We start from the raw sequence: 20,248 nt of genomic DNA, 5'->3' as shown, positions 1-20,248 counted from the left end.
TTCATGCAGTCTCCCCCTTAGAGCTGAGTCTTTGTCACAGAGTGTCGACCACCACATGGATTTAACAGCCTCCATTGTTGCACTTTGTGCCCAGTCCAGCTCGCCGGGCTTTAAAGCACTGCTGGTGGCACTGCAGTCAGGACCAGAACATGTTTGTCACCATCCTGTTTGGAGGTAAAATTACTTTTTCCATGCTTTAATGTAGTTCACATTGAAACCAGTAACACTGTTGATTTAAAGCAGGATTAAAGACTTTGCAGCATGTCTTCACTGTGGAGGTAAATGTGCCAGAGTACAGGATGTCCGAGTATAAAGATGTTATTTTTCTTGACAGACAGCAGGATGGAAATGTTCAATCTCAACTGTAAGCTGATAAACTTCATCCATCATTTGAAGGAGAAGTGCGGCCTGGACTTTAGAGGTATTTAACAGCGGTATTAAGAGCAGGAATCATCCATTACTGGAGCTCAATTTTCCATCAAATGTCTTTATTTGTCTTTTTAAAAACAGAGAGCGATGTCAGTATATTAGTCTCTTCTAGCATTTACTTGAATAGGTCTGAGAACAGATCATCTGTTGACTGACACCAAAACTATTTTCAGAATTTCAGTTCTTTCACCTGCTTTTGGTTGTAAGTACAGACATTATATGTGAAGTGTTCCTTCCTGCAGAGTGTGTGGATTTGTTGGACAGCAGTGGCAGAGTGATGAACTTGGAGGGGAAGCAGCACAGTCTGGCTCTGGCCAGCAGCGTGCTGGTGGAGAGACAATTCTACGTCCTTCTGCGAGTTTGCCGTGAGTCCATCAAAGTTTCTGAGCATCACCGAGTTAAAACTGTCCTGCCTCAATAGTTTGGTTATAAGTTTAGATATATGATGTTTGGAAAATGTCTGACATGATGAATCAAAGTTCATGACTTTACTTCCTTTCAGGAGATCCTGACGCTGGAGGGCGGAAATATGTGTCTCTTCTAAACGACTTCAGCCAGAGTCACCCCGAGTTAACAGGTAAAACCCCCTCACTACGGAGAATGAAACTTCAGGGCTGAAACAGTACAGTGGCGACCAACCCGCCGACTTCTGTGGCCCTCTGAGGCCTCCTGCTGGTCAAACAAATCTTTACAGTTTAAAATCAACTCTTCAGTTCTTTTCTCTTCTTCAGAGCTGCTGAGGAAACTGTCAAACCCCGACAAGGAGCGAGACAGAAAGATGAGAGGGCGGACACAAAGGAGCAGCCAGGCCGGCCTCTCCAGAAGCAAAAACTCTGCAAATAACAAGAGCCACAAAAGGACGTAGTTTTTATTAAAGTCATGACAGAAGTAACAGCATAAAGGTAACACATAACCCGATCAATTAACACATTAATATATGAACTTTATCCTCTATCTATGCAGATTAACTGAGTTGTGAGTTTTTGTGCAATAGAAGATGATTGAGACCCTCTACAGTATTGTGTGAATGATTTGAATAAAGATGCTGTGTCATGTTTCATTTTGATAATTCTATTCAACTTACTTTTGCACAAACAATGAACAGCAGACTGCTCTGACAGCCACCCAAAAACCACCTTCAGGCTCTTTACATGTTACAAGTTGGGTTTTATTACACTATTTTATTTGGTATGTAACTTCAAGCATGATATAAGAAATATCACTTTCCTAAGATTGACCAAATAGAGCAACATAAAGTGAACTAGTTCTGCATCATATTTACCAATTACCAGAAAACCAATACAAAGTTTGTACGAAGTAAAAGCCCTGCATTTTAGAGATTTAAACTAGAAGTAAACATTCTCATAATAAAAAAGGACTTTACTTTGTATGTATTGTTTTGAATATAATATATAATAATATTAATTTAGAAATGTAAAAATTATTTTAGTGGTACAGGTGGTGGGGTTAAGGGACTATTTCTTCTGGAGATACATGTTGAGCCTTCTGAAACAAGAAAGATCATGTCATTTGTAATGAAACCAAAATATCCTACGATGGTATTATCAGGTATGTGGTTATTCATGGACATATTGTAACCTATGCCCCACAGGAAAAAGCCTACATTTCAAAACTAAAGTGGAAGTTGTAGTTATTGATCAATTAAATTTTCTTTCAATTCAATTCAGTAAACTTTATTGGCATGAATGTAACAGCTAAAATACTGCAAATCTCTTTATCTCTGCAGAAAACTTATTGTCACAGAAGGAAAGGTAGCCGATATACCTTACTTTAGACACGACGTCTTACACAATGATTTTTAAAAATTTAACTCATGAAGTTTTTAGCAGTTGTCAGCAAGTGATGGAAATAAAAAAGGAACCAGTAAGCCAAAATTACACTTGTTGTTGCTCTGTTGCTACGTAGCTACAGTACTTGGCTAAACTTTCTCTAGGCTAGCTAGCTAGGCTACAGTGATTCAGCTGCTGCTTCTGCCTCTCTCTGCCTCTGTCTCTCGCTTTCTCTCTTTCTGTCTCTCTCTCTCTCTGTGTGTGCGTTGTAACCAATGACTGTATGGTTGCTGACATACAGCTATTGCACGCAAGTGGAGAGGCTGGGTGCACATACGGTTAATTAATGACACAAACGCCCCTGAACAGCCGCTGGACGTATGATAGTAGCTCGTCTTCCCAAAATCCAGAATTGCGTAAGACTACGTGAAAACCGGATTATATAACGAGTGTACTAGCCTAATATACAACTTGCACACAGTCCGTTTCCGCAGACTGCCAGAGAGTCTGAGCTGAACTGTGTACAACAACAACAAACGTGAAGAAACCGCAGAAATGTCCGCGTGCGAGTTCGAGTCGCTGGAGAAATCTCTGGAGAGTCATCTGCCCGAGGCCGAGCTCAGGGAGGTGAAACGCATTTTGTTCGGGAAGGAGACAGAGTGAGAACTTGTTTAACTGTTTTCAACTTTTTCCAATAATCGTGCTTTTTCTTTTCAATTTGTTCCTGGTCAATTATTGTTCTGCGGTTTGGACTTCGGTCAGGTCAGAGCTGCAGTGTACAGCACACAACCTTTAGCCTGTCCAAAGAGAAAAAAATCAAAATGTGTATTTGCAACACTCTTAAAACATATAATTGTGATGGTGATATTGCAGAAATGCACATTATGTAGCCTATAGCCTACATAAATGTATTCTCTTATACTCAGAATAATGCTCTGAAAAATAAGGAAAACACAAATTAAAGCTCCGACTGAAATTAAAAATTATTTAATGGATTCATCTATTTTTTTCTTTCTATTATAATCACACTCAATCTTACAGGAAGTTGGACCTCCCTGCCTCTGCTGTGGAGGCTGCCTCTAAGCGTTGCTTTGAGCTGAAGGGTTTCAGGTTTGAATCTGCACAAGAACAACTGAGGCCACCTCGGAGGATCCGTGTGGGACTCATTCAGCACCACATTGTTCTGCCCACTGATGCCCCCATCCTGGACCAGGTCAGGACTTAGTGTTTACCAACAATACTTTCACCTGTTGTGGCATAGACAGGATGAAGCTGTTCAGATCAAGAAGTGACAACTATAAATCCCGAGTTGTCTGTCTCCACAGATTAACGCCATGCATAGCCGTGTTGGTGAAATAGTGGAGGTAGCAGCCATGTGCGGTGTGAACATTGTCTGCTTTCAGGAAACCTGGAGTGAGTTCTTTCATGAGTTAGATCTACAAGAATTAAAATCATAATTATAATATAAGTTTTCATCTATCAGTCATCACAAGATAATAAGGTGACTGACCTCCTGTCCACAGCCATGCCCTTTGCTTTCTGCACACGGGAGAAAGATCCATGGACAGAGTTCGCAGAGTCTGCTGAAGAAGGAAGCACCACACGCTTCTGCCAAGAGGTGAGATTACAGCGGTCTGACACAGTGCCATGACATGCTTTACTAAAGAACACAAGCCTAATAATGTCTGTCATTCTGTCATTAGCTGGCCAAGAAATACAACATGGTAGTGGTGTCTCCAATTCTGGAAAGAGAGGAGCTACACAGCACCCTGTGGAACACAGCAGTGGTGATCTCCAACTCTGGAGACGTGCTGGGAAAGAGCAGGAAGAACCATATTCCCAGGATCGGGGACTTTAATGAGGTGACTCTCTGATCCACTGTTCCTGTATGAAATAAACCAAACGGCTTTTGTTTACTATGTTTTTTTGTACTCTAGTCTACATATTACATGGAGGGTGACTCTGGACACACGGTGTTCCAGACACAGTTTGGGAAGATAGCTGTGAACATCTGCTACGGGCGCCATCACCCTCTCAACTGGTTCATGTACAGTATGAACGGAGCTGAGATCATCTTCAACCCCTCAGCGACGGTTGGAGCTCTCAGGTGAGGCACACAATTGAAGAAGTGCAACTACTGGAATGATTAAAAAAATAAAGGGGGCAAATGAGGATTATCTTATCTTATCAATGATATTTCTTGTACAAATCTAATCATAATGAAATAAATAAATAAACAAATAAATAAGTAAGAATAATTATACATATTAATATTGTCCCTAAAAAAATCCACTTTTTATAAAGTGGATAAATAAGGAAGGTCTGGGGGGGATTGTTGCTACATCCACTGGTGGCCAGGTGGACTCGGGACACAGCCGGAGAGCTCCACGGCGGGCGACAAGGACTATTAGTCACGACCAACCAGATTATTTTTCAGTTCAAGTTATTGATTTTGTAAACAAAGGGTTTGACACGACCCCAGATCCACCTCCCAAAACTATATGTCCCTACCAATGTTTAGGTAAAAAGCGCGCCCTTGCCTTTTGCTGACCTGTACTAAAGTTATTGTGTTATTTCCTCTCTGCAGTGAGCCCATGTGGCCTATAGAAGCCAGGAATGCAGCCATAGCTAACCACTGTTACACTTGTGCAATCAATCGTGTTGGAACGGTAAGTCAAGTCTCTGTAACTGCAATAATAACATTAGACTGATGAATAACAGCTAATTAAAGCCCATGGAATTGTACATTTGAGTTTAGTGACAATTTAACATTAACATTGCAATAGGTTGTAAAAGCTTGCTTGCAGCTTTGGCCGTTGGCAGCATGTGTGACCTTACGTGTATTATTGTTCTTCACACAGGAACATTTCAAAAGTGAATTTACATCTGGTGATGGAAAAAAGGGTATGAGATTTTTGTTTGTTTTCCACTTCTTCAACTTGTATTGTTAAAGAGCAGCTCCAGTCATGTTTTAAGACTTATATAATGCTCTGCTTGAAATAATAAATTGTGTCTGATATGTTTTTTTTCTGCAAAATAAGTTAATTACCTTTTAAAAATCCTCCCAAGGCATCTCCTCCCTCTCCCTCATTAAAAATTCCAGAATATGCATAGGCCCCGCCCACTATGCAAATGTTCAACCACCCCCTCTCGTCTTGAAACAAAACGTGTCTCTGCCACCGTTCAGAGGCAACTCGTAGAAACTTAGCTAGCTTGAAATGTGGTAAATAGTAGTCGTAATGTTAGTGCCAGTGGTGAGTTTGCAAAAATTACAATGACGGTTACAGCTGGCTCACGCATCGCTGAAGTGGTTGCCATAGGTTACACATAATGATACACATAGCGTCACCCTGTCCATTAACGGGATTGGCTCCTTAGGTTTGTGACGTCTCAAACCTGCCAACCTGTAAACATGTTGTTCAGCCTGTCCTTGGTACACTGCAGTTTAAAAGCAGACAGGCCCAGCCATGGAGATGACTGCTGATGTTGTCCCTGACATGACATGTAGCACATGAAGAACACCACATGAAGATGTTTACAAGGTTAAACACTTGATTTTCCCTGGAGGGGGTCTTTTACAGACTGTTGCTGAATTAAAATCTGCCATATTTTAAAGCCCTTTTCATTCATTGTCAGTTCCACATATTATAAGTAGTTGCACTAGTAGGGTGATTTATTTCAGCACCAGATTCAAACTGCTCTCCTGACTTTTGCAGCTCACCATGACTTTGGACACTTCTATGGATCCAGTTATGTGGCTGCTCCTGATGGCAGCCGCACCCCGGGACTCTCCAGAACCAGTGACGGACTCCTGGTGGTCGAAATGGATCTCAACCTGAACAGACAAATCAGCGACAAATGGAGTTTTAAGGTAAGTCTAACTTTGTTTAGTGTGAGCAGCCTCTCTGTGTGTCCCATTATATTTACTTTAAGATGGATTGTGTTCGTTTGATCCTGCAGTGATCGGACGATTATGTCTTGGACATACTTTTTTCCAAAACTTTGTAGTAATGTTAAAAAATGTTAGAAAAACCAGAATGTTTAAAAAAGACTAAAAGTCTTTTCTCCTGGATGAATGTAATCTAGCTGTTCTCTTTGCCTTTGTTTGCAGATGACTGGACGTTATGCAGAGTACGCTGAGGAACTTACTAAGGCGGTCAGACCTGACTTCAGTCCTAAAATAGTGAAGGAGTAGATGATATTTCACTGTAGTCAATCTTATCTGTTTTTCTAATTGTCGGTCGATAAGATGGTTCCACTATCAGTTTATCAAAGAAAAATAAATAAAGCTAAACCAGGGCACTGGACACTTGAGTCTGGACTTTTTCCACTTATTAAACTAACAGTGGCCACTGCAGCCACTTGTGACAAGAATGGCATAATGCTGATTGTGCTGGGAGACACAGTAGTACAGGTCAGTCAATCAATGAATTTGTATTTTTATATCGCTCAAAAAGAGCAGGTCTAGACCGCACGTAACTTTCTTTTAACAGGCAGAAACCTCGAGCAGAACCAGGCTCATGTTGAACAGCCGTCTGCCTTGACTGGATGGGCCGACATGTGGGATAGAGGGAGATGCAGGATAGAGACAGGCAGTCAGAGCAACAACAACTTATGTTCTTGCTGCAATCACAACAGATAATACAGAATAGAATGTTTTAATTTTAAACATTTGTACCATTATTATTGGTATTGTAACCAAGAGTATGTATTATCTGTTGTTTGCCTGTCTCTATCCTGCATTTCCTTTTATCCCACTTTTCAGCCCATCCAGACAGGCGGATGTTCAACATGAGCTCGAGTTTTCTGCCTGTTAATTTTTTCCTGCCACTGTTAACAAATGTTGCTAAGTGCTGCTTGTGGTGGATTCATGTTGGGTCTCTCTCTAAATAATATTAAAATAAAGTAGACCTGCTCCTTTTGTAAAGTGTCTTGACAAAACTTTGCCGCGTGATATGCCCACTCTCTCTTCTAACACTATCCACTGTCCCCCTCCCCCAAAGAATCAAGGTAGCTATTTGAGAATAAAGAGGATTGTGCAAGCTGGCTAACATCATTTGTTACACCCTAAATCCCCGGCAAAATTATGTAATGAGGTTACTGATATAATTGCCTCATTGAAGATTCGGGCATCACAAAAAAATAACTGAAGACTGAAGCATTTGTTCAAATTCTTTAATCAGAACATATAATTAACACAGCTCTATGTTTAATAAAAAATAAAGTTTGCGGTTTAAAATGTGCTCTTTATTCTCCTCCGAAAGCACAACCAGTAAGAAATCACTTTTCATTAAATTCAGAGAAGTCATTTCATGGTACAATGTTGAATTTAAATAACATACAATTATGCCTGGTGTGAAAAAATGTAGTGCAAATACATAATACCAAAATTAAAAGTTACATAAAAGTGACGATAAGGAATTTACCAGCTTATAACTGAGGACGTGATCAAGCAAAAATGACTCCTTTGTTCTGCAACATGATCAAAACAACTACGCAAGTTATCCATCTATCCAGCATGTTGCCACGACAACAAAGCACAAGATGTTGAGCTGCTTTCTTTCTGGTAAAGTAAATGAAACTGGTGAGTTCATATTTTAGGATGTGGATCCCCCGTCTCTGTTCTTCTGCAGACAGAAGAGACAATCCATAGACAAACTTGGGGGTACTGCATTGATCTTGTTTTGTCATTTGATGTGCATGTCACACTTTAGGGCATTAATTACCTGAGACTCTCAAAACACAACTACTTCCTGTTTTCCCTGTTGATAGAATCATCAGAATAAAAAGGTGATAGACAGGTGAGTTAGGAGGATTTTTAAAGGCAGGTGAAGGTGAGGCTGGTGGTTGCTGATGATTTTCTTAAGATGTCAACACCAAAAAGGAACAAATAAACTGAATCTTCATGTTTTCATCTCCAATCATGTGAACACTATTTCCCAAAATTCTGTGTTATGTCATGATTCCCAAATTTCATCCACTGTAGTTTTGCAGATCTTAAATATTACCGTCTCAGTGTGAGACTTCAAAGGATCCGATATATGAGCAACCACAGTCATTAAAATGCGTCAAAGACACGATAAAATTCATAAAAGAGAAAATAAACAAAATACTTCAACTGAAATTCTTGAACATCCCAGCTGTTCATCCTTCATGGGTTTAGTATTATTGAATGTTTAAGAGGGAGTAAGAGCGGTGATGCTGCAGCGTGTGTGCCTTCCATGTGAGTGGTTGGGCTTATTAGCACCAGACAGGACGATGGCCCAGGCAACAACTGACCACAGGAGGGGCCACCAGTCCGACACTGTGGACCCGCAGCATCATAGTACTATGATGGTGAGGGGATATCCAAGTCCAACTTCGCTATCAATCAACTCTCCTTAAAGATGAACAGGATATCCTCATCTGTCCCGTAGCTCCGTCGAGCCTCTTCAAAATTATTGATGCTGGTGCAGCACACCCCTGAAATAAACACGAACACACAAACACTGTTAATACATCTAAGGTGCATGCTAATGTTAGCATGCTACTACAAAGAATAAATAACATAATAAGTGTTAATAATAATTAAGAAATTAGAAAATAAAATAATCATTATACTTCTAAGCTATGCTAATGTTAGCTGCTGAACATGGTGAAAGTTATACCTGAGAAAAGGCAGCAGGTTTGCGCTGCCCTTTTGTTTTTTTAAGTCGAAATGAAAAATGTCATTTTAATCCTTTTAGATCACATCCCCGATAATATTGTGCCTCTATTTGACAATATAGGCCAATATAGGCGCTGTGGAGAACGTCTGTCTACGCCCACTTCTCAAAGATCAAATCAAATCCCTCTAATGACATGTCCCGCCTGCACGTCCTGTTTCACTCGGAAATACGTCACGATACGGAAGCTAGATACTCTCGAAATGCCGTTTCAGCTCGACTTTGAGATGATGATTTTGGCCTTTTGTCTTTATTTAATAGGACAGTGGATTGAGTCAGAAATACTGGTTGAGAGAGTGGGGATGGCATGCTGCAAAGGCACAAGGATGGAGTCGAGCCCGAGGGCGCTGAGACGAGGACTGAGCCTCTACATGGGATGGGCAATTTAACCACTGAGCTAAACCGCGCCATGTAAACATGTGAGCATCCTGCAATTACCTGAGTATCAAAAGATATTTTTGTCTTTTCCATCAACAGATGTTTCAGCACTACTATAATCTTAAAATGTTTGAAATGGTCAACGAAAACGATGCAAGACTGCTTTGAGAAAAGCAGTTTTCCCCTGTAACCTATTAATACTGTAAATGTTTGTAAATATTCTGCTTGTGCTTCGGACATATGAGATTACTCACGGTCAAAATAGGCAGGGTTGTTGTAGAAAATAAAGCCAGCAGTCCTGTTGAAGCCGCACACTACCACAAAGTGACCCTGGTACTCCGGCTTCCTGCAGAAACACTTCTGGCCGACAGGCAGGAAGCAGCAGTATTTGACAGGCGAGGAGCAGAGTTCACAGGTCAAAACGAAAGCGTTGACCAGCACTATGGCAACATGGCCCTGCTCCAAGTGAGACTGGATTTCTTGAACCGTTGCAGAACTGTGAGAGGAAGATACAAACACATATCAGGGGGAATATTTGCTTTGTCTACGGGCAAAAGCAGGTGGCTTGTCCAAATGATTAATAATTAACAGAGCACTCACCACTTCTTCACAACCACACCTTTGCTATCTGCTTTGAGGAAGAGCTCATTCACTCTGTCTTCTTCAGTATCAAAATGTTTCTTATAGAAGGACTGCAAACAATATCAAAAGACAACGAAGACACTGTCACTCACACAGAATCAGTCAGTTCAAATCTACTTAGGACAGTACTGATTAGTTTGCTCGCCAAGTACCTGATTCCTAAAGCCCTTATCAACGCCAAGAGTCTGCGTACAAAAGCAGTGTTTGATCCCTAAATGGCACATGAGGTAGGCCAGGTCAATAGTCCACACACTCTCTGTCAGCTTCAGATCAGAGCATGCTCTCTGAAAATCCTCCTCACTGACAGGATGGAGGTACCTGGAAGATTTAGAGACGGTCAGTTCTCCTGGGTTAACTGTGGTGCACCTGTGTTATATTATACATGTTAAGCAGTTCTGTTATACTAGGTAGCACAATGTCAGCATCATTTGCATGGGAGTGATATGCAGTCATGCAGTCTTTAATAACAAAAGTTGACAACTTTACAGTGCACTTACTTGAGGACCATCCTGGAGCAGGCTAACCCACAGTCCCAGTGATACAGTTGCTGAATGACAGGTACATTCAGCAAGACAACATCATCTGAGAAAACCCGAAGTATTATTATTTCACTTTGTAATATTCCTCTAATGCAAATTGAAGGCGATATCAGATGCAAAGCATTTTTAGCACAATTCGTATACAGCTCAAATCGTGACACTCACCTGTCATTCTGCAGTACTCTTTCTAGGACAAGCTGCCGACTAGCTAACTCAAGACAAGCTGGTCAGTCTTGTTTACAGCATTTAAGCCGGGGTTGGGTTTCCTCATCGATGCTAACTTTGAGAAACCAGCTGCCCACCCAAGTTTAGCTGTCCGGCTAACACTAATAACTCCTCTGGTCGGGGCTTCCCAGCTATACAGCGAGGCAGCTCGACGAAGACCACTGCTAGACATATAATTATCACGTAACCAAAGAAATAGTAGAAACAAGTTCAAAAAAATCTATTTTAACAAGTTTTTCTGCCGACGCCTCTCCCTAAAATACCTCCCTGCTACACTGCTCTGTTGTTTGTTAGCATACTGAGAAGCTTCTTGTGTTTGGTTGCGTTCCCACTCAAAGTGCTGCTGCCCCCGTGCGGTGCGGAGGATTCATTTATAATTTTACACCGAAAAAGGTACACATAGATATTTAGATTTATACGTTTAACCAGTTTTATTGTCTTTTTTAAATTATCTATTTTGAAGAATTCAAATTATTCCGAAGATATCTATTCATGGCCATTTTTAAGTAAAGATTCATCTGCAGACAAATGTTCCCATGTTGGGTTCCCTATGTGATGCCTATTGATATTTGTGTAATAAAAATAAAAATAAACATATTAACTATGGGGTAAAGGTTCTTCATGAAAAAATAAATGTTCTATTCAAGATTAATTACTACTGGCATTAAAGCTCCTGTGATGAGTTTTTATCTGGTTATGAAACAGTCTGAAATTAATTCTGATTACTCGATATGACCTACAAAAGCAAACAAGACCATCAGCAACAAGACTGATTATTTCCTTATAGTAGTATAGTATAGTTTTTAATGCTTGAAAACTGTTGGCTGGGGGTAGGTGTCAGACAAAGTGATTAACTGCATGCTACCTTTGATTATATTTTCCAGGCACATTTTTTTTAAAGTGGGTGATACATATGACTGTGAAAGAAAGCAGGATGAGAATTTTTGTTAAAAACCACCACTCAAGCATGTACAGGACAAAATCAGCAAAGAGATAAGAGGTACCACTTTGTCCACCGGGGGCGCCAAAATCAACACAAACCAAAAGTTCCTCACAGTAGCTTTAAACTGAGAAAGGAAGGCCTACTTTTATACACAGATATTTATTTATTTATTTATTTTTTACAGATTCATCTGCAGAAAACTGTTCCCATGTTGATGTGACCATGTTACTGGGTTCCGTATGTGGTGCCCATTGACATCTGTGAAATAAAAATATAGAGAAACAGATTAACTGTGGACTGTATACGGTACTCCATAAAAAAATATTCAAAACTAATTTCTGCTGGCATTACGGGATGTAAAATGTGAAACTGCAAGATCAGTCACTTACTGATTCAGCATCGTCATCCTCATTCAGATATGAGACTTTATGTCTCTCGTAAAGACGTCTTTTCCCCATGCATGTCAACATAAAAATGTCAGCAAAAATGGGAACCTGCAGGAAAATTCCATGTGTCATTTTATTTTCTTCTAAAAATACTTTTTATAAGTCATAATTCAAAAGGACTTCAAATATCTCACCAAAGTAAGGAAAGACAATGCTGCACCCAAGCTCACTATGGTTGGTACAATTCCAAATTTCCCTGCCTGCAAGATAAAAGAACAAGGTATTAATGCTGTTGTCAAAGCAAAGAGAGCAGCCACATGTTGCTGATGAAGTTATTTGAAGTTATTTTGTTCAGGCCTCACGGTTCCGAACACAATGATATCGAACCGGATCCCATATGCTTTGATTAAGGTTCTAGCTTCCTCTCCATCAGGGGTCTTGTAGTATTTTGCAAACCTAAAAAGAGGTGTCTTGTTTTAGTTTAATCCATTTTATAATAAATGCATATATTGCTTGTTGTTTATGGCTATCACCTGAAGTTGTATCCAGGGGCCACATCATTGTCAGGATTTTTGTTGTCCAGCCTGCGGAAGCTGTACTTGGGTAAACACTCCCCTGCCCACCAGTCCAGGTCACAGCTCCAGTCAATAATAATACCGAGGATACCACCCTTTGTAAACATGGAAATACACTTTAAATTTAAGTTACACAATTTTTCAAATTAATATGGTGTTGTTGTACCTTCGCAGCCATGTCTTCAAATTCCTCTCCAGCCTCTGAAACCATGTGTTTCAGGCGGAATATGGGGCAGTCAAGATCTGTAGTACGATTGAATTCACACCTCTTCAGGTATGAGGAGTTAATACGGGGCAGTATGTTTCTCCTGGGAATGAAGAAGAACCTTCACGTGATATCATGGCTCATAATAAAACAGTTTGTTCTCATATACTTTACCAACCTGTGGAACTTGAACTTGGGGTATGTAACGCTGTTTTTGATCAACACAGTGAAGTTCTCTGCCGCAGCCAGCAGTGGACGTCTGTGCAACAGAGAAACAACATGTCACACCAAATCTTTTAACTACTGATAAATCACAACACTGTCTTAATGCTTACTCAGGCAGCTTAGTGTCAACTTCAAGAGGGCACCATGAAATCACTTCACAGGTTCGGGCAGTCGTGGAATAATTCTCACACAGCCCTGTCCGTATACCTGAGTGAAACATAGGTGTAAGGATGTGTGTGTTCTGTACGATATTTTTCCATTTACAGACGATAAAATATCACATGTGAATCAAATGTTGAGGAAGGCCTACCATTGCCTCTAGGATCACTGTATCCCTCGATACAGTCACAGTCATCCATACAAGTAGTTGACGGGCCTGGATGCTGGAGGAGAATCACAGGTGTAATCTGTCAACTAATGAGACCTGTTACCATGACGACAGTGCGCACACACAACAGACGTCATGCCTTTTTAGTGAAGTTATTGCCAGGAGCAGGTTTGTGTTCATGCAAGCTAAATGACAATGAATCTGAATAATGTGCATTTTCATGACGGTCCCGACCTTGAAAATAACTTGACCAACAAAGGGTAAAGCTATTAGCACTATTAGCACTACAAAGATATTAAGATGATTGATTGATTTGCATTGTTGAAACTGACAGATTAATTAGTAAAAGAAATAAGCATTGGTAACAAATCAATGTGTAATTATTTAACCTCTAATGATCTGTTGTGAGTCAATAAACAATGTATCTGACCAGGTGTCATAATATTAGATAAGATAATCCTGTATTGATCCCCAGGGGGGAAATGTGGGTGTTGCAGCAGTACAAAGACAAAATAGCAAGTAAGTAAATACTAGGGATGCACGATATTATTGGCACATTATCGGTATCGGCCGATATTGGCTTAAAAATGAACTATCGGATATCAGCCAACACGCCGATATCCGCCAACATAATTAACCGATAAAATAATGGGCTGCTGAATACTTGATTAAAGGCCCGACCTCGGCGCAATGTCCCCGGCGTGAAGAAGATCTGCAGCGTGATGACGTCACGTGTGTCTACCTGCAGCATGAGAGAGTTAGAAGCCAAAATGTCCATGGTGTGGAAGTTTTTCAAAGTGTCCGAAATAGATAGAAAACTGCTGTTTGCAACGACTGCTCAGCTTCGGTGATGCGAGGAGGAGCCAAGGCAAAGTCTTTCAACACTACAAACTTGATTAACCATCTCAAGACCCGTCACCCCGACCGTTGTAACAAATGTGATAAGAGTATCACCATTATACTGTACGCTAATTCCAATACAGAAGAGAGTTGATGATCTCTGCAATTAGGCGTGCGGGAAAAAAATATCGGTATCGGTAATCGGTTAAATGAGTTGTAAAATATCGGCATATCGGATATCGGCAAAAAATCCAATATCGTGCATCCCTAGTAAATACAGCATAAAAATAAGAGTAGATAGAAAAATAAAAATACAAGGTATATACAACTGTTATACAAGTAAGTAAGGAGTATGTGACAAGATGAAGTGACATGGTATGCAGCGTGAGGTGACACAGTATGGTGTGAGGTCTAAGCTTTATGATATGGTACAATATAAGGTGCAGTATAAAGTAATATAACGGTAAAAAATGCAATTATATAGAATAATTTTGTATAGTGTAATATAATGTAGTATACAATATGGTAACAATATTGTAATAATGTACATTAAGAACATATACATATAGAATACAACAGTATAAAACACTATATAATATACTATAATATGTAGTATCAGTGACTCACCTCAAGACAACGTGACTGAGTTTGATCAGGGGTAGCGACCATATTTGTTAGCACGAAAAATGAATTAACACCCTGTTATGTTACACAGAAGAGAAGCACAGATATCAAGACAATGAAGTCGTCTTAGTCAAAGTCATTGTAGAGCAAACAATCAGTTTAGCACAGTCCATAGTATACCCCATGATTAATATGTAAAGGTGGGGCGTGACCATTAAGTCTGTGTGTGATTTTATTATGAGTATACCTGAGGTGGGATAACATAATCTGCTACGTCCCAAAATTTAGGCGTCATGTTGGAAACGTTGGTGAAGGCGAAACCCTTCACTTTGGTGGTGACGGTGCTCATGACAGAGTCTGTCTGCTGGTAGGCCTTCTGCACCACGAACACATACCTGCAGGTTTAACAGTGTGACATTTTAACAATGGGATCCAATCACGACGAATCACCAAAACGCCCATTACAGCAGAATTTCATTGATATCTTTCTTCATTTTTTATCCATATTTTACAATGTTGCACTCGTAACCCTCTGTTCTCCCTACAAAGCTTAATGTGACTTACCCCACCGCATACAGCAGCACCAATAGCTGGGTGAACCTGAAGAAACATCCTACTCCCAAGCTTGGAACAACCAGTGTTTTGGTTGTTTCATAATCAAACACAAAATGCAGTAAGCTCTTGCAGCAGCCTCTAGTCTTGCTCATCGCTGCACCACATGCCACTGATGGACTGATGATGAGTGGACAGAGCTGCCCTTATTCAAATCATTGTATTCAAATTATATTCACTGCATAGACACATATTTGGACTCAGTTTTTACACCAAGAGGGCCTGTGGTAGCTTTTAACAAACCATATACAGTTTAGGTTGGTTGGTCTTCATATTTTCTGAACGTATTAAATGTGGTGAGCTGATGAGTCAGTGCAAATATAAGTTTACATTAAGCGGGTCAGTTTCACAGTCCCACAGTGAAAGAAAAGGTGGAAAATATTCTTAGTGCAGCAAATATTATCTGTAAATACTTTAAATGGGAGTGTTGGAACACAGTTAGGATTGTTTTTGTGTTTTGTTTGTGAGTAAATTCCTGTAGCTTGTACTTAACTTTAAGTCGTGATGTATTTTGTATTTTTAAATTCAGCCATTCAGCTCATTTTCTTTCCTATTTGTGAAAAAATGCTGCTAGAAAACCTCAATCACAGACTGAATATCAAACTTTACTTAACATTTGGTACTTTTAAAGGCTTCCATTGATATGTGTTGTGTAATAGTCTGAACAAAAACATACAGATTATACCATAATGATAAATAAATTAAACTTTCACATCTGGAATTAATTTGAATACTTTAGGTGTATCAGGACGTACATGACAGCATATTTTCATTAGATGTGAACAACACGAAACTAAGCAAATATTGTGGATACCACTTATTACTGTATATTAAACTAATAAATGCATAACTAATTTTACAACATATGTGTAGTGTCTTTCATATTACACAACAAAGGAACGCATGTTTCAGTAGTAGTCCTGTCCATTCCTTAGCTAACAGAGTCATAGCTCATAGTTTAGCGTTTCCTACCACAACAAAATTGAATGCTTTCGTTTTTGGAAATTTGTATGCCATGTTGGAAGTGTCACTTCCACCTGCAGAAAATGCCCCGCTCTGCACTCCTCGGTAATGTATTCACTGCTGTGAAGATACTGAGACAATATACTGCAGCAAACTCAATGAAACATTGTTCTGACAACTCATCAGTCATTTACATGCCCCTTTCAGATACTGCAAACTTTAACGGATTAGCTTAGCCTGCACGCTGTGGAAGGTTGTAACTGATAGTCACACGAGCGCTACGTAAGAAGATTTAAAGACTCAATTTTGTCAAATTTATCACTTCATTGGAATTTTCTTTAACATTTATTTTCCACACAATTTCACAACAGGAATGCAGTATTTACATTATGGATATGCAACTGTATATTTCCATAAATATTAAACTCTTGTGTGCATGAATGGTGGAGATAAATGTGTTACAATAACAACATCTGTATAACACTTTGATAAAAGAGTCAGCTGTAACACACTGACCTTCATGAACATAGGACAGATATTATGTCACTTTGGTCGAGTAGTACCTCAGATATAAAGTCTGTATAAAAACCTCTCAGTTCATAGACACTTTGGCATCCCAGTTTTCACTGGTGTAGCTTGCCTTAAAAAGAATATCCTCCAACCCAACCGCTTTCAAGTTTCTTTTAGTTATAAAGTCCATATTCACTTAGTTAGAAACAAAGGCTACAGTAGACTGTATACATAATATACAAATGAATATTTATTCATATATTGAATATATATTCAGTTTGCAATGGACAACATTGACACAAAGACATGTTAATTCAATATAAAACTATTGACGTACACTCCTTATGTTTCAGTGCTGAATATTCAAGTACAATGTGAAGGCATCTACAATGTATTGTAGGACAAAAAAATTAAGATAGTCCACAGTAATGAAGCTACAGTGAAATGTGGATCAGGAAAACATCTTTCATGTTTATGTTCTCCAGTTAAACCCATCAGGATGAGACCGAGACACCAGCCGTCATGTCCGCCCATCGACCCATCTTTAAAAATGCAATCATTGGCTTCTTACACAAGGAATAACAGTCTCTGTGCTCCAGCTTCGTATAAACAGTTTCTAGAACTGCTCATTTAAAGGAAACTAATGGAGTAATGTGTCTGCATCATGCCCATTTAAATAACTGAAGGCATCCACACAAAGCTACTCAAAAAGATTTGATATTCTGCCAAAGTCAAAGTCAACCCCTCCATCATGCAGGTTGCCTTCGTTGGCATTGTCAAAGCTGTTCTTTCCGTGGATCTGTTTGAGGTGCTTACGGAGAACCGGTTTGTAAGCAAAAACCATGTCACAGTAGTTGCAGCGGTGAGGCTTGTCCCCACTGTGCAGGTTAGTGTGATCCAGCTAAAAACGTTTTTGGGTGATGGTTTTACCGCAGATTTTGCTCTGGAAAGGCTTGATGCCGGCATGGATCTGCACGTGTCGGTGCAGGTTGCCTTTCTGGAAGGTCTTGCCACAAAGGAGGCACATGAACAGTTTGTGCATCTTGAAGTGGTTGGCGTAGTTTTCCAGCTGGCGGAAGACACGGGCGCACTCGGGGCACTGGTGGTACCACCGGAGAGGTTTGTCGTAGTTTCTCTGGTGCCCGCTGTGTTTCTCTGCAGGAGGGAAAGAAGGAGGGGGGCTGGGCAAGTATCCAGACACACCTTGTGGAACTGCCATCTTACTGCCATGACTGTCCACAGTGGAGTTAATGAGGGAGTGCTGGGGCTCAGGAGAGTGGATAGCAGCAGGTGGGCTGGTGCAGAACCAAGTGATCCTGCAGTTTCACTTCGCTACATCTGCCAAAGTCAAAGTCAACCCCTCCATCATGCAGGTTGCCTTCGTTTGCATTGTCAAAGCTGTTCTTTCCGTGGATCTGTTTGAGGTGCTTACGGAGAACCGGTTTGTGAGCAAAAACCATGTCACAGTAGTTGCAGCGGTGTGGCTTGTCCCCACTGTGCAGGTTAAGGTGATCCAGCAAAGAACATTTTTGGGTGAAGGTTTTACCGCAGATTTTGCACTGGAAAGGCTTGATGCCGGCATGGACGCGCATGTGTCGGTGCAGGTTGCCTTTCTGCGTGAAGGTCTTGCCACAAAGGAGGCACATGAACAGTTTGTGCATCTTGAGATGGTTGGCGTAGTTCTCCAGCTGGCGGAAGACACGGGAGCACTTGGGGCACTGGTGGTACCACTGGAGAGGTTTGTCGTAGTTTCTCTGGTGCCCGCTGTGTTTCTCTGCAGGAGGGAAAGAAGGAGGGGGGCTGCCCGGGTATCCAGACACACCTGCTGGAACTGCCATCTCACTGCCACGACTGTCCACAGTGGAATTAATGAGGGAGTGCTGGGGCTCAGGAGAGTGGAGAGCAGCAGGTGGGCTGGTGGGGAAGTGACCAGTGATGGAGTTATCTGCTACATCAGACACAGACTCAACTTTTACTATAGTGATGTCACTCTCCATGATGCCCTGCTTTGGACGTCTGCATAAAATCTGTGGGGGAGAATTAGGCTGGATGATTACATCATCATCATCATCATCATTGTAGTCGTCGTCGTCGTCGTCAACATTGCTGTCATTCTCCACCTGCTCCACCTCCTCGTCCTTCTGAAGGACAGTCCGCACCTGCGTACGCTCTTGCTCTCTCTGGGCCTGGGATAATAAAACCTCCTCCTTCTTGTCCCGCTTTATATCCACTTCTAACTGTCGTGCAGATTGAGGCTTGATGAACTTGCTGAGAGCTTGAGTGCACTGCTCCACAATGTGGCCCATTTGGAGGAAGCTGGCCACTGTCAGGTAATGCACCAACTCCAGCTCAGGAAACTCCAGCTGACCTGTGTAGCAGGACAGCAGGAGCTGCCGGCCAACCTCAGCCTCCTGGATCATGGAGATCTGCACCTCCCTGGAGTCCTGCTTAAGGATGAACTGGTCCCTCAGGAAAGAGGAGCCGGCAGCAAACACCACCTTGTGACCAGGAACCTCTAGCTGGTTAATGCGCACAGTGACATCACAGAAGCGTCTCTGGTGACGTAGGAGGTTCATTTTCTGCAACATGGAGTCCCCAAATGTGGCAAAGCGGAACTGCAGGATCACCTGGTTCTGGGCCATAGTGAACTGAAGACAGCAGCAGAGCACCTGTTTAGGACAAATAAAGTTATTGTATAATTTCTCATGGTCTTGCAGTTTTCCCTGCATGCATATCTTTAAATGATTTTGCCAAGAATACACAACTGTAGTCTTCCTCACACTAAACTTAAAATCATAGTCAAGGAATTCAATCATGTTCCATATTAACAGACACTTACCACATCTTAATTAAAGACAAAGTGCTAATTAAGTACCACCACCTGCGTAAGTCGCAATCATCACCATAGCACCACAATCTTCAAACAAGGCGCGTGCTGCTCTCACACAGGTGAGAATGAGCACACAGAACGAGACAACTACCAAATTAACACCAGCAAGCATTTAAAGTAGTTAACTAGTAAGTAAATGAACTAATGAAATGTTTAAATGTATTTTCGAAAACACTGTCCACTTTTCAGTTTGGCGTTTATCCATTCAAAAAAGTGGTACAACAAAAATATATAGTTGTATCAACTTTTACAGCTAGGTGTGTAGCTGACCGTTTTACCTAGCTCTATCTGATAGTGCTATCCCTACGACTAAGAGTCGAATTACATTAAATTGTATAAGGCGTTTTAAACGCCTTGCTAGCCAAAGTTTTTCTAAAGTTTGTCGATAAACAACACACTAATTTAACATTGTCTGAGAGGAAAGAAGCAGTTGGTTGACT

The 20,248-nt window shown here is 40.7% G+C and overlaps 5 protein-coding genes across 6 annotated transcripts; 2 read left to right on the top strand and 3 right to left on the bottom strand.

The window, feature by feature from the left end:
* The first annotated feature begins 149 nt into the window (after positions 1 to 149).
* On the top strand, positions 150 to 1,294 carry LOC138610034 (uncharacterized protein C22orf15). Its single transcript, XM_069682731.1, has 5 exons — positions 150 to 174; positions 335 to 421; positions 672 to 794; positions 932 to 1,006; positions 1,161 to 1,294. The coding sequence occupies exons 1-5, from the start codon at positions 150 to 152 to the stop codon at positions 1,292 to 1,294; spliced, it is 444 nt and encodes a 147-aa protein (XP_069538832.1).
* Positions 1,295 to 2,671: 1,377 nt separating this feature from the next.
* Positions 2,672 to 6,513, top strand: upb1 (ureidopropionase, beta). Its single transcript, XM_069683509.1, has 10 exons — positions 2,672 to 2,878; positions 3,261 to 3,432; positions 3,545 to 3,632; positions 3,743 to 3,837; positions 3,923 to 4,081; positions 4,157 to 4,326; positions 4,807 to 4,888; positions 5,081 to 5,123; positions 5,936 to 6,090; positions 6,331 to 6,513. The coding sequence occupies exons 1-10, from the start codon at positions 2,775 to 2,777 to the stop codon at positions 6,412 to 6,414; spliced, it is 1,152 nt and encodes a 383-aa protein (XP_069539610.1). The 5' UTR covers positions 2,672 to 2,774; the 3' UTR covers positions 6,415 to 6,513.
* An 873-nt stretch (positions 6,514 to 7,386) lies between these two features.
* On the bottom strand, positions 7,387 to 10,982 carry gucd1 (guanylyl cyclase domain containing 1). Its single transcript, XM_069683118.1, has 6 exons — positions 10,648 to 10,982; positions 10,441 to 10,525; positions 10,096 to 10,261; positions 9,902 to 9,993; positions 9,556 to 9,797; positions 7,387 to 8,681 (listed from the first exon to the last, which is right to left on the bottom strand). The coding sequence occupies exons 1-6, from the start codon at positions 10,652 to 10,654 to the stop codon at positions 8,590 to 8,592; spliced, it is 684 nt and encodes a 227-aa protein (XP_069539219.1). The 5' UTR covers positions 10,655 to 10,982; the 3' UTR covers positions 7,387 to 8,589.
* Positions 10,983 to 11,808: 826 nt separating this feature from the next.
* p2rx4b (purinergic receptor P2X, ligand-gated ion channel, 4b) lies at positions 11,809 to 15,204 on the bottom strand. Its single transcript, XM_069683302.1, has 11 exons — positions 15,081 to 15,204; positions 14,837 to 14,908; positions 13,352 to 13,424; positions 13,152 to 13,248; positions 12,995 to 13,075; positions 12,778 to 12,919; positions 12,570 to 12,706; positions 12,399 to 12,492; positions 12,231 to 12,296; positions 12,040 to 12,144; positions 11,809 to 11,908 (listed from the first exon to the last, which is right to left on the bottom strand). Exons 1-11 carry the CDS (start codon positions 15,180 to 15,182, stop codon positions 11,876 to 11,878), a joined length of 1,002 nt encoding a protein of 333 aa, XP_069539403.1. The 5' UTR covers positions 15,183 to 15,204; the 3' UTR covers positions 11,809 to 11,875.
* A 1,564-nt stretch (positions 15,205 to 16,768) lies between these two features.
* On the bottom strand, positions 16,769 to 19,581 carry zbtb26 (zinc finger and BTB domain containing 26). 2 transcript variants are annotated; one of them, XM_069683348.1, is made up of 2 exons: positions 19,021 to 19,560; positions 16,769 to 18,921 (listed from the first exon to the last, which is right to left on the bottom strand). In XM_069683348.1, the coding sequence occupies exons 1-2, from the start codon at positions 19,558 to 19,560 to the stop codon at positions 18,187 to 18,189; spliced, it is 1,275 nt and encodes a 424-aa protein (XP_069539449.1). In that variant the 3' UTR covers positions 16,769 to 18,186. The 2 variants fall into 2 exon arrangements, with proteins under 2 accessions (XP_069539449.1, XP_069539450.1); XM_069683349.1 differs by having other exon boundaries at positions 16,769 to 19,581.
* Between the last annotated feature and the right edge of the window lie 667 nt (positions 19,582 to 20,248).

Source organism: Semicossyphus pulcher, unplaced genomic scaffold (genome assembly GCF_022749685.1).
Source record: "Semicossyphus pulcher isolate SPU_LCO1_2020_fin unplaced genomic scaffold, fSemPul1.0.p SCAF_6, whole genome shotgun sequence".
Classification (NCBI taxonomy): domain Eukaryota; kingdom Metazoa; phylum Chordata; class Actinopteri; order Labriformes; family Labridae; genus Semicossyphus; species Semicossyphus pulcher.
The sequence above is the reverse complement of the archived record's forward strand: the minus strand, read 5'-3'. Positions and strand labels throughout refer to the sequence as shown.

Excerpts from the sequence above, each read along its gene's own strand:
- LOC138610034 (XM_069682731.1), top strand. The coding sequence starts at position 150 with ATGTTTGTCACCATCCTGTTTGGAG. Across the intron at positions 422-671 it reads GTGCGGCCTGGACTTTAGAG|AGTGTGTGGATTTGTTGGAC; the intron begins GTATTTAACAGC and ends TCCTTCCTGCAG. Across the intron at positions 1,007-1,160 it reads GAGTCACCCCGAGTTAACAG|AGCTGCTGAGGAAACTGTCA; the intron begins GTAAAACCCCCT and ends TCTCTTCTTCAG.
- upb1 (XM_069683509.1), top strand. The coding sequence starts at position 2,775 with ATGTCCGCGTGCGAGTTCGAGTCGCTGGAGAAATCTCTGGAGAGTCAT. Across the intron at positions 2,879-3,260 it reads TTGTTCGGGAAGGAGACAGA|GAAGTTGGACCTCCCTGCCT; the intron begins GTGAGAACTTGT and ends TCAATCTTACAG. Across the intron at positions 6,091-6,330 it reads GCGACAAATGGAGTTTTAAG|ATGACTGGACGTTATGCAGA; the intron begins GTAAGTCTAACT and ends CTTTGTTTGCAG.
- gucd1 (XM_069683118.1), bottom strand. Across the intron at positions 10,262-10,440 it reads TGCTCCAGGATGGTCCTCAA|GTACCTCCATCCTGTCAGTG; the intron begins GTAAGTGCACTG and ends TAAATCTTCCAG. Across the intron at positions 8,682-9,555 it reads CAACCCTGCCTATTTTGACC|GGGTGTGCTGCACCAGCATC; the intron begins GTGAGTAATCTC and ends TGTTTATTTCAG.
- p2rx4b (XM_069683302.1), bottom strand. The coding sequence starts at position 15,182 with ATGAGCACCGTCACCACCAAAGTGAAGGGTTTCGCCTTCACCAACGTT. Across the intron at positions 13,425-14,836 it reads CTCAGTCACGTTGTCTTGAG|CATCCAGGCCCGTCAACTAC; the intron begins GTGAGTCACTGA and ends ATTCTCCTCCAG. Across the intron at positions 13,076-13,151 it reads GTTGACACTAAGCTGCCTGA|ACGTCCACTGCTGGCTGCGG; the intron begins GTAAGCATTAAG and ends TCTGTTGCACAG.
- zbtb26 (XM_069683349.1), bottom strand. The coding sequence starts at position 19,560 with ATGGCCCAGAACCAGGTGATCCTGCAGTTCCGCTTTGCCACATTTGGG.